Source organism: Hirsutella rhossiliensis, assembly GCF_020360975.1.
Source record: "Hirsutella rhossiliensis strain HR02 chromosome Unknown scaffold00003, whole genome shotgun sequence".
In the NCBI taxonomy this organism is placed as follows: Eukaryota; Fungi; Ascomycota; class Sordariomycetes; order Hypocreales; family Ophiocordycipitaceae; genus Hirsutella; species Hirsutella rhossiliensis.
The window spans coordinates 4,471,398-4,486,766 of NW_025408669.1; the positions used below are offsets into that span (position 1 = coordinate 4,471,398).

Genomic DNA, 15,369 nt, shown 5'->3' on the forward strand with positions numbered 1-15,369 from the left:
CGGGGTGCTGCCGATGGTATGGGAATAAAGCCTGCGATAACGAGCTGCATGCCACACATTCCGACATCTCACGCATGCCTCTCTGAAGCTCATCAACACGACATTCCAAAGCCTGAATTAGAATGCTTTTCCTCGGTACGAGCAGAATTCTGGAATAATTCTTCCAAAAATGGCCCGACGGCGACGCTGCTACATGGGGGTTCGTGAAGCTTAAACTATGCAATTTTGAAGCAAGACACGGGGTAGAACCAGATGACAGGCGCAAAGTGAAACATTTGCCATGGACACGTTACGCACAAAGGCCGTCGAGTACGACCAAGCTGTGCTTTCTGGTGGAAGACGACGGATGCGTCGATGCGAGCTATATCGCGAGCCGGGGGTTGAAGCAAGAAAACAAGCCATGCCGTGCTCTCTCGAGCTGCGTCATGTCGTTTGGCTCATTGAGTGGCGAAATTGGAGAGTGATCCTTTCGATTCGGCTGCAGGCGACCGTGGCAGAGTGAGAGACGGCTGCGAGGAGACGTGTTGCAAACAAGCATGCTGCAAAGGTAAGGTGGCACTGAACCGGATCAAGGGAGTGACGACGATGACTCGGATCTGCCTGCAACTGAGAGAGACGAGCGTCAGCTGGCCAATCCTTGACAAGAGCACCGCAAGGAGATTGCCACGGGCAGTCGGTGGAGGCAGAACGAGGGGAGGTGATGGTGGTGCTCGAACACGTGACAGGATAAAACCGGGGTCCTCTTCACGGATGCCTGAGGCAGGGATATGGCTCCCTCCCTTGCCCCGTGCCACCCTCCCTCGGCCCACCCTGGGCCACAGGCGCATTAGTGGCCCGGCGCGTCGAGAAGACTGTTTACACGAGAGACGCCGCTGCACCCACAACAACAACATATCATCCCGCTGGGCTTCTTTAGTCCGAGTCATGTGAATCGCTCCCATCGTGGCGCGTCCTTCTTTTTTTGCCTCGCGACTCTTTCTGCGAGCGCCTTCGATCTGCCGGTCGAGCCGCTCCTTTTCCCCACCGCCCGTTTCGTCAACAACTTCGCTCCCTTTTTCGACGACTCTCTGGTTGACCACCTCGAAAGTGCCATTGCGCAGGCACAACCGGCTCGCCTCGTCCAAGATGGACTCCGATCCCATGGACGAATCCGTATTTAGCCTGGGCGAGGAGTCCGACGGTTTTGTCCCAGAAAAGGCAAGTCATCTGCGTGCTCAATTCACCACGCCAGATCCGAGTGTTGCCAGCTGCCAGCCATCCCCCTTGGCATTCTCGCTAAAACAGCTCATGCCTCAACACTCCAACTGCCTGCGCATGATTCCTCGTCAATCGCTACGTGTCAAGCGGAATCACGGCATATTCATCGCACGCCACGGCTGCCCTCCGTGTTGCTGGTGCGGATGCGACAAGACTTGCGTCTTGACATAGCTGCTGACTCTCCATTTCTAGAAGGTTAAGCCCGCTGCCGCCAAGAAGATGGTGCAGCCAACCTTGAAGGCCAAACCTGCGGCCAAAAAGCGCCAGAAACCCGACAGCGACGACGACTCCTCCGTGGCTGAGGCTTCTGGCTTTTCCAACACGCCCCCGAGTTCCAAGAAGCAGAAGAAGGCCCCGCCAGCCAAAAAGGCCACCGGAAAGCCGTTGGCGGAACTCGAGAATGATAGCATGGTCATGGATGCTCCCTCGAAGCCCAAGACGAACAAGACTGCCACCGAGACGTATCAAAAGCTCACCCAGCTCGAACACATCATCAAGCGCCCGGACACCTACATCGGGTCCGTCGAAAAGACTGATCAGCAAATGTGGATCTTCAACAAGACGACGTCCCAGATGGAATATCGTAACATCACCTATGTGCCTGGCTTCTACAAGATTTTCGACGAAATCCTGGTCAACGCCGCAGACAACAAGCAGCGTGACAAGTCGATGACGGCCATCAAGGTCAACATCAACCGAGAGTCGGGAGAGATAAGCGTGGAAAATAACGGCAAGGGTATCCCAATCGTCATTCACGAAAAGGAAAAGATTTACATCCCCGAACTCATCTTCGGCCATCTCTTGGCCGGTTCCAACTTTGACGACAACGAGCAAAAGACCGTCGGTGGCCGTAACGGATACGGCGCCAAGCTGTGCAACGTCTTCAGTACCGAATTCACCCTCGAGTGCCAGGACAGCGAGCACGGCAAAAAATACAAGCAGACGTGGACGCAGAACATGCAGAAGATGCACAAGGCCAAGATCACTTCGGGCAAATCTGCAGACTTTGTCCGCGTCACCTTCAAGCCCGATTATGACCGCTTCGGAATGCCCGAGGGCATCAGCGACGACCTAGAGGCACTTCTGTACCGAAGGGTGTACGACATGGCCGGCACGATCCGCGGCGTTAAGGTTCATCTCAACGGGGAGCAGATCAAGCTCAAGGACTTCAAGGCATACTGCGATCTGTATGCTAAATCGATTGCCTCTGAGAGGAGCATGGAGGAGGGTGGTGCACCCACGTGCACCGTCGAGATTGACAAGGACAAGACCCATCCTCGCTGGGAGGTTGGCTTTACTGTCTCCGACGGCACGTTTCAGCAAGTGTCGTTTGTCAACTCCATCGCAACGACCTCGGGCGGCACGCATGTCAACTACATCGCCGACCAGATCACGGGTTCACTGCTCAAGGCTCTCAACAAGAAGCAAAAGGGGCACAGTTTGAAACAGACTCATCTCCGCAACCACATCTTTATCTTCGTCAACTGCCTGGTCAACAATCCCGCCTTTACTTCGCAGACAAAAGAGCAACTCACGACCAAGGCGACCCAGTTTGGTAGCAGATGCACGCTTGGTGAGGACTTCCTCAAAAAGATCGCCAGGTCGGAGGCACTGGAGAACATCATGGAGTTTGCCCAGAAAAAGGCCGACAAGATGATGTCCAAAAGCGACGGTAGCAAGCGCTCGAGGGTCAGCAACGCCAAGCTTGTCGAAGCCAATCTTGCGGGTACGAGGCGTGGCCACGAGTGCACGCTCATCTTGACGGAAGGTGATTCCGCCAAGGGCCTGGCTGTTTCTGGGCGAGCCATTCTCGACCCCGACCGTATCGGCGTGTTCCCACTTCGTGGAAAGCTGCTCAACGTCCGAGACGCGTCGATTGATCAGATCACCAAGAACCAGGAGATCCAAAACATCAAGCAGTTCCTGGGGCTGAAGCACAAGCAGGTGTACACAGACACCAAGAGCCTTCGCTACGGTCACCTCATGGTCATGGCCGATCAAGACCACGACGGTAGCCACATCAAGGGCCTCCTCATCAACTTCCTCCAGGTTCAGTTTCCCTCGCTGCTCCAGATCCCCGAGTTCTTCCGTGAGTTCATCACGCCCATCGTGAAGGTCTGGCAGGGCCCCAACCCAAAGAAGCCCACCAAGTTGAAGTCGTTCTTCACACAGCCTCAATACGAAGAATGGAAGGAAGCTCACAAGGCTGAGATCTCCCGATGGCAAAGCAAGTACTTCAAGGGTCTGGGGACCAGCTCCAACGAAGACGCCCAGGTGTACTTTACAAATCTCGATGAGCACTTGAAGGAGTTTCAGGTAATGAAGCCGGATGAGGCCGACCTTTTCGAGCTGGCCTTTTCCAAGAAAAAGGCCGATGCCAGAAAGGAGTGGCTGGGGAACTTTGTGCCAGGCACCTTCCTCGACCATTCCACCAAAGCAATCACGTATAGCGACTTTGTCAACAAGGAACTCATCTTGTTCAGCATGGCTGACAATATGCGATCAATTCCCTCCGTCGTCGATGGATTGAAGCCCGGTCAGCGTAAGGTTATGTACGCTTGTTTCAAGCGAAACTTGGTCAAGGACAAGAAGGTTGTGGAGCTGGCGGGCTACGTTTCGGAACAGACTGCGTACCACCACGGCGAGGCTTCGCTGCAGCAGACCATCATCGGTCTGGCACAGAACTTTGTCGGGTCCAACAACATCAACTGCCTTGAACCAAGCGGCAATTTCGGTTCACGTCTTGCCGGAGGTTCCGATGCTGCCAGCCCCCGTTACACGTTCACGCGCCTCTCGCCGTTTGCGAGGAAAATCTTCTCCGCGCTGGACGAGCCAAGCCTGAAGTACCAGTACGAAGACGGAGAACGCCTCGAGCCTGATGTGTACGCTCCCGTCATCCCCATGGTGCTTGTCAATGGCGCCGATGGTATCGGTACGGGATGGAGCACGTCCATTCCAAACTACCACCCGGTCGACATCGTCAAGAACTTGAGACGCCGCATGGGCCGTCTCGATGACAACGATTCCGAAGAAAAGCCATTCGAGCCCATGATGCCCTGGTTCCGGGGTTGGAAAGGCAACCCAGAGGCCGCCGGCCCGGACCGCTTCAAGTTCAACGGTCTCGCTCAGCAGAATGAGCAGAACCCCAACGAGGTCTTGATCACTGAACTGCCGATTCGCATGTGGACCGATGACTTCAAAGCAAGACTCGAGAAGATCATCAGTGGCGTCGACGGCGCGAGCTGGATCAAGGACTACAAGGAGTTTAACGACCACAAAACTGTGCACTTTGAGATCATGGTGGATGAAAAGTACATGGGCAAGGTGCTGGAGGAGGGACTGCTTGAGCGTTTCAAGCTCACCAAGCAGGTAGCAACCTCCAACCTGGTGGCCTTTGATACTCGCGGCCAGATTCGCAAGTACGAAAAGGTGGAAGAAATCATGGAAGAATACTACCATTATCGGTTTGCCATGTACACGGAACGAAAGGTACGTCGTCTGGAACATGGGGACGCGGCTGACCCGACACTGACATGACGCAGAAACATTGGCTCAGTGTTTATCACACCGACTACCGAAGGCTCAAGAACCAAGCGCGCTTCATCCAAGAAATCATTGACGGAGTCTTGGTAGTGAGCAAGAAGAGAAAGGATGTCCTGGTTCAAGAGCTTCGGGACCGCAAGTACGAGGCGTTCCCTCGCGGGCAAGTCGCCAAGAAGAAGAACGCGGAAGACGACATGGACGGCTCGGACAATGAGGACAAGGATGACGTTGGTGAGGGCGGCGCTCGTGACTACGACTACCTACTCGGGGTGAGACTGGCCCCTTGTTGAGGATATTGTCTGGAACTCACGCTGACACTGAACTCGATAGATGCCCATCTGGTCCCTGACTGCCGAACGCCTCGAAAAGCTCAAGGCCGCCATTGCCAACAAGAAGGCCGAGAATGACGAGCTGTCGGCCAAGAGCGAAAAGGACCTGTGGTGCGCTGATCTGGATGGGTTCTCGGTTGAATGGGACAACCAACTTGCCCTCGACGCGGAAATTCAGACGAGCATCCGCCGGATGGGGCGACGCGTGTCCAAGAAGATCGGCGCCGGCCGCGCGCGCAAGCCCAAAGGAGATGACGACTACGCGCCGGAAAAGAAGGGCAAGGGCAAGACAAAAGCCCCGGCCAAGGCGGAGACAAAGAGCTCGCAGAGATTTGCTGAAATGTTCAGTGCCAAGCCGAAGGTGAAGAAGGAAGCGACGCAGGAAGCCGTGGAGTTGTCTGACAACTTCTCGGACGACGACTTTGCGGCCCTCGGCAGAGGCAAGCCCACAGGCGCCAAGAAGTCTCAGCCTCGATCAGCCTCGCAGTCTCAATCACAGCCTCCATCGCAATCGGAGGAGCCAGAGGTCGGGCGCACCAAGCGGGCGGCCGCGTCAAAGGCCAAGACACTATTTGAGGTATCCTCGGACATGGACGACGACGAGATGCTAGGAGACATCGGAGCCATGGTCAAGGGCATATCCAAGCCGACAGGAGAGCCTGACGGGAGGCTCAGTCTCTATGCCATGAACCGGCCCGAATCTAGCCATGGCAACGGTGGCGCCGCAGCGTTGCCGAAGCTGAAGACGAAGGCATCCAGGTCGTTTGACGTGGACAGCCCTGACGACACCAACTATGAACTGCTGGCCAAGTCGTCGCCACACAAGACGGCAACAAAGGAGGACGTGGCCGACAGCTTCCTGTCCGACGATGACCCCATTGCGCCGTCCAAGGCACCGGCGGCAAAGCCATCGTCATCCAGAGCCGCGGCGTCCAAGGCAGACACAGGCCTGGTTCCAGTCAAGAAAGCTCGAGCCGGGCGTCCGGCCGGACCAAAGAGCAAGCCCAAGGCCGACGCCAAGCCCAAAGCAGCACCTAAAGCCACGATGTTGTCTCCCGCAGCCAAGGCATATGCGGTCAAGAGGGGGGTGAAGAAGAGCGTCTTGGACTTGGAAGACGACTCGGACGATGACATGGCGGATGCGCCGTCTCCCGAGCCGAAGCCTGCAGCACGAGGCAGGCCAGGAAGGGCGGCGGCTTCGAGGCGGCGGGTGGTGATCGACGACGACTCGTCTCTCATGCTGGAAGAAGCCGACGACGACAGCGACGACCCATTCGAGGTTGACGACGACGATGACTAGAGGTACAGCCGCCGAGAGGAAGACAGGTGCCAGTCCACGAGATGACCTGCCGCGGAGTGACGAGTGAATTGGCCGTGGCCACGTACTGGACAGGTCAAGGAGTGGCTTGGCGTTGGGGAGTGAGAGGTGGGGTGACATCATCTTGTCAAGGTGCTTATTTTTTATGTTTGCTCGTGCTAGATATTCTGGAACATGCCACTACCGGTCGCTGCCATGGACCAGTCGCGAAGGTGCTGGGCTGCACGGTGAAGTTGTAAGCCAAATGTGTAAGCGTACCAGATAGGCAAACCGTCGGCTGAGAGGCGAGTTTTGACGGCTATGGAATTTGGCCTACAGAGTAGCCATTGGCTAAGGTCCTCCAGGGGCCAACTTAGTGCTTACACACTATTAGGGTGGGGTCGAAAAGGCGTAGACAGATGTGAAAGTATTTCAATTAATGGAGGTGGCATATACGGAGGAAACAGGGCGTCAAACACGCATTCTACTGCCAGTGTGTGAAGCAAGAAAAGGGCTTAAACCACTACAGCGTCGTCACAACTGAGCGACTCCTGAATCAATATGTGTTTTACTTTCCCGGCTGAGCTCTATCGGGTCGATCTAATGCCATGTCTTTTTATATCCTCATCAGTCGTATTGTTCGCTCTCCACAGTGTTGCCAAATCAACATTATCTGGACTGTGGTGATGTCAAGAGCTGGCTGGGCGGTAATGGGCGCTTGATGTATGCGAGCCCAAGCGGCCTGCTGCTTGCTGATGTGGCAATGCCTGATTAGAGCTGTCTCTGCCGAGGCAGCCACGCGCCGTCCTCCTGGACGGCAGCGTGTCGCACAATGCATGGCCCGACGAGCCCTTGACCCCTACCAGAGGATTCTTTTGGCAAGTGGCCGCGTCAGCTCCTAGCTCCGGCCTGTGATGTATGTCGGAGAAAGTTGAAAGGCATGCACGCCCGATACAACATTTGTCCAACCCCCTCCCTAATAGTGCCGATTTCACGAACCTCCAGCCCTCGCAACGAGGGTCCTTGTCAATGGAGAAGCAGAAATCATGTCACTTCACTTAAGATAGTTTTATATGAGAACCTTTGAAATGGATCGCAGTTAGCCCAACATTGGCCGTCTCTGCCATTTGAATTTGAAAGTGGCAGGACGGGCAGAAGAGGCGCATTTCCAACCTTGGTTCCAGCGCATGCAGCCCGAGGACGGACTATAAGAAGGGGGGGTGGTGCCCCCGGCCATGATTTTCAAAGTCTTTCTTAACTTACAGGTTCTTCGTCTTCATTCTTCGCCGTCAAGTACTGTAGCTGCGACTTGACGCTGTATCAACATGGCATCCGTCTTTTATCCGCTGGCGTTGATATTGTTCCTGATTTTTGTCGGCTATACGTGGACGATGTCACCCCGGTTGCCACCTGGACCTGCACGATTGCCTTTCCTAGGGAATACTCTTCAAATGCCCAAGGCATACCCGTGGAAGCAATTCCAGCAATGGAGTAAGATATACGGCGATATCTTCTCCTTGCAAATCGGACAGATGACAATCATTGTTCTCGGAACTCACCAGGTTGCAAAAGACCTCCTGAGCAAGCGGGCCGTCATCTACAATTCCCGTCCTCGACTAGTGATGGCCGCAGAATGCGTAAAGAAAAATTTCGGAGCTGCTCTTCTACCTTATAGCGAAACATGGAGACAGCGCCATAAGATACAGATGACGTTTCTCAACACGCGCAAGTGTTGCCTATACAAGCCCCTGCAGCATCTCGAAAGCTGCCATTTACTCTTCAACCTGCTGTCTACCAACGATTTCGAGACAGAACTACATCGTTACTCCACCAGCCTCATACTCACGCTGCTATACGGTCGGCGCATCGTGACCGGGCAAGAGCCAGAACTTGAGCAGATCGAACAGCTCCTCTCGGAAATATTACAAAGTGCCTCGTTCGGAAATTGGCTCGTCGATGTATTTCCTCTGTTTAATGTTCTTCCTCGCATGCTAGCCAAGTGGAAAAGAATAGGGGACGACTTGCACCAACGGCAGTCTGAATTATACGAAGGTAGTCTCGAAGGCGCCGTGAAAGCCGCTCCGTGGAACTGGAGCAAGCAGAGCTACCTGATAGATAAACCTCCCGTATCCAGCAAAGAGCTCGCGTTCGTGCTTGGAGATATTTATGAGGCAGGGAGTCATACCACGACGGTCTCTCTAATAGTCGCAATCCTGGCATGCGTTTCTCACCCCGAAGCCATGCGCCGTGTTCAAAAGGAACTTGACGAAAGGGTTGGTACTACATGCCTACCAAGCCTTGATGATGCACCCAGTCTCCCATACACACGGTCCTTTGTGGAAGAAGTTCTCCGGTGGCGAACCCTTGCCCCTCAAGGTGTCCCCCACTCCCCACTCAGGGACGACGTCTACAATGGATATCTTATACCCAAGGGGGCCACTGTTATCTCAAATCAATGGTCTTTTAACATGGACGAAAAGGTTTTTTCGTCTCCAGACGACTTCCAACCTGAGAGGTGGATGGACCATGCCGACCTCCCTCTAGCAGCGTTCGGCTTTGGCAAGAGGACTTGCCCCGGACAGCATCTCGCTCGAAGCTCGCTCATGCTGGTCATTTCTCGCCTACTTTGGGCGTTTGACATCACCTGGAAACAAGGGCAAGGAAAACAGCCTGCACAAATTGATATAAGACAAGAAGGAATCGCTGTCAGACCTTGTTCTTTTGGGGCCGAGTTTAAGGTTCGGAGCTCCGTTCATGAGAAGCTTATACGGGCTGAATGGAAAATTTCTATGGCTGAAAACCTATCGGATCTTTTGAATGGGATCGGCCAGCGGTTCGCAGAAACTTGAAAGGAGTTGCCTCATAGCCGTCAAGTCTCAACTCAATCCCGATTTCAAGTTTCCGTCGATGACTTTACAGTTATTAGCCATGGCCGATTTCAACCCGGCACCGACTGCAACTTGGTACCGATTCGGACCACGTGGAGTTATATATAGCCATGGTTGTACGAGCGCTCGACCCGAAACAAGTCAAGCCGCGGGATATCTAATTTATACCTCTTAGGATACGGATATCCCTAGACCTTATATTATGCTTAAACATAACGTTATCGTTTGATTTCTTAGCTAGTCTATGCGCATGACTTTAACTAACTTATGCATAGCTTTAAGACTAAAGTAGCAACGGACGAAGGGCTGAAGCGGGTGGCCACGGGCTATAAAAGTTATATAAACGCGGTACCTAGGTTCTAGCCTATCGATGCCTCACGAAAAGAATAAGCGGAGGCACTTAAAAGAGCGTTGCCTAAGGGAAGTTAGCGAGGCGGTTAGCCGCTAAAAAGACAGCGTATATTATTAGTATCTTATTAAAGGGGGGCTATTACTAGTTATTAGGTCTTTATATTAAAGAAAGAGGGTATAGATTACGCTATCTTACCTAAAAGAAGGAGTCTATAGGTATAACTATATATATATATTATTATAGAGTAGGTAGAGGCGTATATATAGGTGCCGTCTATAGGATAATATTAATAAGCTATATAAAGCTCTTTTATAAAGGAACCTCTTAAGAAAGCTTATTATTATATCTTTTTAGCTAACTTTTTAAAACTAAGCTTAAAATATAAAAAAAGTATATACTTTATATCCTTATAAATAGCGTATTATACCCCCTTAAATATAGCCTTATATAGCTATTAATAGGTATATAATATACTACTAAAGATTATAAATTAAGCGAAGTTTTCTTTTATATAAGTAGAAAACTCTTCCTAGCCCTTACTAACTAAGGCTATATACCCCCCGCTAATAGGACTTAGCTTAGACCTAACCTAGGACCCTAGCCTAGGCCTAAGGCGGGCCCCTTTAACCCCCCCCTTAACCTAAGGGCCGAAATAAGTATCTTAAAAGCTAGGGCCTACTTAAGAGAAGCTTAAGAAAGCTAATACTTTTTAAAGACCTTAGAAGAAAGGCCTAAGGCCTAAGACTAAGACTAAGAGGATACTAAGATAGAAGATAATACCTAGCTTATACTAAAGACTAGCCTCTTTAAGCCTAGCCTAGCCCTATCTTAGGCTAGTTACTTCTAGCCTAACTAGCTTTTAAAGTAAATAAAAGGGTAAAAGAGAGCTACTCTTAATAGCCTTATTAGCTTTATACTTATCCGACCTATATTTTAATACTTATAGTAAACCTAGCCCTAGCCCTAGTACCCTTCTCTTAAGGACTTATTATTCTTAAGATATATAAGTAATAGCGGAATTTTAGGAAATTAAGGAATTATATAACGCTATATAATAAAGGGGAAGAAGGAATATAAGGTAAGATTTTTAGTAGAATTTATTAGTAGTATATTAGTATATAGAAGAGGTATTAAAGTTAATAATTCTCTATTTATTTATTAGCGGACGTCTAGTCTTTTATAGATAATTATAGCTAAATAGGGGTTCTTATTAGGACCGGGCTTTAGCTTCCTAGAAGTCCTTTATCCAACGGATTTAGTAATAATTTTTATATAACTATAAGTGTCTTAGTTCTTATATTATTTATATTTAAAGGAGGCTTATTATATCGGGGATCTTAGTATATTTTAAGCTTATTCTACGCTAGGCGTTATTTCTTCGACTCTAGATTAAACAATAACTAGTAACCTATTTAATATATAATAATATAAAAATTAACGAGCTTTTCTTACTTTATTAGATAGTAATTTTTCTATAATTAATATACTACTATTAGCTTATATAATCGGGAGAGAATACTATAGCTACTTTATTTATAGTAGGAAAATACGTTTCCTTATAGCCTCCCTTAAAGAGTAGATTTATATACTCTTTACTAATTTATTTATAGTAGTATATATATAAGGTAAAAACCTATTATAGGTAAACTACTCTTATACTTAGTAGGATATATAAAAACCTATTATTTTTTAGGAAAAAACTCCTTAGGTATATACTAATAGGGAAACCTATAGTAGGAAAAATCTATAGTTATATAAATTAAAGTCTTTTAAAGGTAAGGCTTATAATATCTAAGAAAATTCTAATTAATAAAAACCTAGTAAATAAATTTCTAGGAAACCTAATAAAAGGGAAAACCTAGTAAGGTAAAGATATAAAAAGTATAAAAAATATTTAAAGAACCCTTTTTTTAATTACTTAGGAACTTATTTTAAGGATAGAACGTATTATGCACTAGTCCCTTAGTACGGGGCTAGTACGTTAACCTTGCCGTCTGCCCGGATCCGGTGCGGGTCTAACGGGTAATTAAACGGACTAGCTACTGTACGTAGGTTTTAAACGTATTATACGGACTAGCTACCGTACGTTGTTACGCGCGTTAAATACGGACTAGCTACCGGTCTTGCGAGTTAAAGTAAGAGTAGTAATAACTGTCTATATTCTTCTCTGCCCGCCTAAAATCTAGCGGGTTCTCTATCCTCTATATATACTATAGCGAGCGTAAGACCTTACTCGGGGCTTTAACTAAGTAATATCTTAACCTTATAATCGTGCGATAGTGGTGCGGTGTCTTAGCGGCATTTCCTAGTGTTTTCCCTAGGTAGGCACGGGTATTTCTCTATAATTTCCCCGCTATATTCTCGTAGTAACTTCTTAGGGAAATATCAGTATAGTCCCTAAGGAACTTATTATTACTCGGGAAATTATAGTATATTCCCCGTGCAATATGTCCCTAGGGGAAATCTCCGTGAAATGTCCGTGCAATCCGCTTAGTTATCGTTTCCGGGAATTCCGGGTGATTTCCCGGAGTTTGCCCGGTGGCTTCCGGGTTCCTTCTTCCGCGGGGAGCCTTAGGGAGTTAGGGGTGTCTTCCTTAGGGGAAGCAGATATCGTTCTAGGTACCTAGATTGTCGACTATAAGGTATCCCGTAATAGAACGTCTTTAAATTTATAGAGTAATCTAGGTCTTAATTCCTTAGTAAAAATATTAGTAATATTATCTTTTAATTTAATATAAAAGACTCTTATTTCCCTTTCTTTTATACTTATTTTAGTATAATAATAAGCTAATCTTATATACTTAGACCTTTTATAGAATTCCGGATTTTCTATTAGTTTAATAGTAGTAGTATTATCTATTAGAATAAAAGGTATAGTATTAAGAATTTTAATAGATAGATCCTTAGTAATATTTTTAAAAAGTATATTTAAATAAATAGCTTCTTTATTTACCTCCTTAAGGCTAATATATTCTACTTTATAAGTAAAAAGGGTAATAGCTTTTTACTTAAAGTAAGCCTAGCTTATTATATTATTATATATAAAAAAATAGTAACTAAAAAGGATTTTCTATTTATTAAATTTAAAGCCTAGCTTAAGTTAGTAAAACCTTTTATATATAAATAAGTAAAAGGGATATTATAATTATATTTAATTACTCTTATAGTATAGTAGTTATATACTTAAGAGGACTACTAGCTATAATACTAAAGTTAGTTTAGATCTAGCTAAGGGTATAATTAACTTTTAGTTAAACTAGTAAACTATACTAACCTACTTATTAATTAGCTAATTAGCGCTTTTAAAAGCGCTTTTAAATATACTAGTAGTCTAGCCCTACTATAAGTAAGCTAGCCTAGACCTTACTTACTTAAACTTAGTAATTATTATAAAGTAAGTAAAGGTATATATATAGGTACTATCTATAAGATAATATTAATAAGCTATATAGAGCTCTTTTATACGCGGCTAGCCTAAATATATATATATAAGATCCGGCCCTCTATACGTAACTATATAGCTTAGGCTATAGCCTAAGCCTATAACCTATAATAGTTAAAGACTCTTATATAATGCCCTCCCTTAAGCGCGGCGCGGCGCTACCTTATTAATAGCTTCTATACTATTAAGCCTATACCGCTAGCTCTACCCTACCTTTTCCTATTAATTATACTAGCCCTACTAGCCTTATTATCCCTATACTTATTAGCCTAGGTAGCTAGAACCTAGCTTTATACTTATTAGCTAGCTAGCTATTTAAATAAGAGTATAACCTATTATATACGCTCTTAGGTAGCTAGCGGCCGGCCTAGACCTACGTAAGCCTTAGGTTACCTATCCCCTTAGCCTTAGGTAGCCTCCTCTACCTAAGGGTATATAAAGTAGTATCCCTCCCTTTTTCTTTCTCTTCCTTTTCTTCCTTCTTTAACTATAATAATAGTAGTAATAAGTAAGTTCTACTTTACCTAAGGCGTTAGTTCGTTCCTAGCTATATAGGCCGCTTTATTAATATATACTTATAGTAATAGCTATAATAATAATAATAGCTTTAATAATAATAATAACTTTAACTAATAAGTTCCTTGCCTTATAAAGTAGGAGGCTATAATCTATAATACTAACTTCCGCGATAGATATATCTACCTCCCCCTCCCCTACCTCCTCCTTCTTAAAGCGTATAGAGTTATTTATTAATACTATACTAAGTATAGCTAATAATAGCTCTACCGCTACTACCGCTCTTACCCGCGCCCCCGCGACTACGCCTACCGCCGCTACCTCTACCTCTACTATACTAGCCGCCCTTATATCGCCCTTCTAAGTAATAACGCCGTCCTTACCGCCGCCTATAACGCCCGGCCCCTTTACCCTTACCTTTACCTCTACTACCCTTATAAGTCCGCTACTTAGTAAGTATAGTAGCTATTTTCCGTTAACTTCTTAAAGTATAAACGCTAAGTATAGGCTAGAGCCGCTTACGCGGCCCCTTATATATAGTATATATTATAAGAGCTCCCTTACGCTAACTAAGTTAAGCGCTACTATAGCGGTAGTTATTATTAATATACGTATACCGGCCGCGCTTATAAAGCGGCGCCTCCTATCTTACTCGCTATAGTATTAGCTTAAAAGGCTAGTATATATAGGTAGTTTAACGGGGACGAGGGTATATACCTAAAGCACGCGTAGTATATAGCTAAGGATTAGTAAAGTAATTAACTATATAATTATCTAATCGTTAGTCCTATATATAGCTCTAAGGGCCTTAGGTTATAAATATAAGTTATAGAGATTTCTTTACTTTATACCTCTTTATCTCTATTAAAGTCGCGTAACTAACGGTATTTACTTTAAAAGGGAAAAAAACAAATTTTTTAAATTAACTATAATTAAGGAAGATACTTAATTAGATAATTAAGGTCTTTATAAAGCCTTTAAGTATACTTAGAAGTAAGAAGGAAGGGGAGTACTAAAAGTCTTATATCTTTAATAGGCTAATATTTATAAAGGTATAATCTTACCTATTAAACTCCTCCTTAGCGACTTTCTAACTTAAGATACTAATAGAAAGGGCGCGATAATAAGAAGTAAGGCTCTCTTCCTAAGTATATAAGTAAGTAAATAAACTATCGATAAAACTTTTCTCCTTTACTATAATTTCTTCCCTTTATATTATTTATTCCTCCCTTTACTTATAAGCTACTTATTTAGCTCTTTCCTATCTTTACTTACGTACTTCCTTTATTAAGTAATTATCTACTACCCCTTATATACGCTCTTAAGTATTCGCGCTTATTATTCTTAAGGGCGTTAAGGAAATAAAGTAGTTAATATCTTTACTAGTCTATAGCTTTAAGTATAGCTAGATTAAATAAGCTATAAAGTCTTATAAACTAGTTATTATTATATTACTAGTAGTCCTATATATTATTATTAAGATTATACTAAGGACCTAGCTAGAGGTATCTAGAACTTCGGTATTAAATAGGAGGGAAAAACTAAAGTGCCTAAGGGAAAACCCTCCCCTCTTTTAGTATAGGTCCGCCTCGAACGAGGTCGTAGTAGTAGTATATATAAAATTTACGCCGGCTGCCGCGGGCTCCTCCCGTATATTCGCTCTTCGGCGTAGGCCCTCTTAGGCCGTGGCCGCTACTATCCCGAGCGGCCGCGGCCCGGGCTTACTAGCCCGGGCCTAGGGTTAT

The 15,369-nt window shown here is 46.4% G+C and overlaps 2 protein-coding genes across 2 annotated transcripts; both read left to right on the top strand.

Moving 5' to 3' along the window:
• Positions 1–1,125: 1,125 nt before the first annotated feature.
• Positions 1,126–6,429, top strand: HRG_03649 (DNA gyrase/topoisomerase IV, subunit A domain-containing protein; the record flags this gene model as incomplete). Its single annotated transcript, XM_044862120.1, has 5 exons — positions 1,126–1,239; positions 1,450–4,746; positions 4,800–5,069; positions 5,131–6,127; positions 6,191–6,429. 5 exons carry the CDS (start codon positions 1,126–1,128, stop codon positions 6,427–6,429), a joined length of 4,917 nt encoding a protein of 1,638 aa, XP_044723146.1.
• Positions 6,430–7,877: 1,448 nt separating this feature from the next.
• Positions 7,878–9,275, top strand: HRG_03650 (cytochrome p450 domain-containing protein; the record flags this gene model as incomplete). Its single annotated transcript, XM_044862121.1, has 1 exon — positions 7,878–9,275. The coding sequence occupies one exon, from the start codon at positions 7,878–7,880 to the stop codon at positions 9,273–9,275; it is 1,398 nt and encodes a 465-aa protein (XP_044723147.1).
• Positions 9,276–15,369: the final 6,094 nt, after the last annotated feature.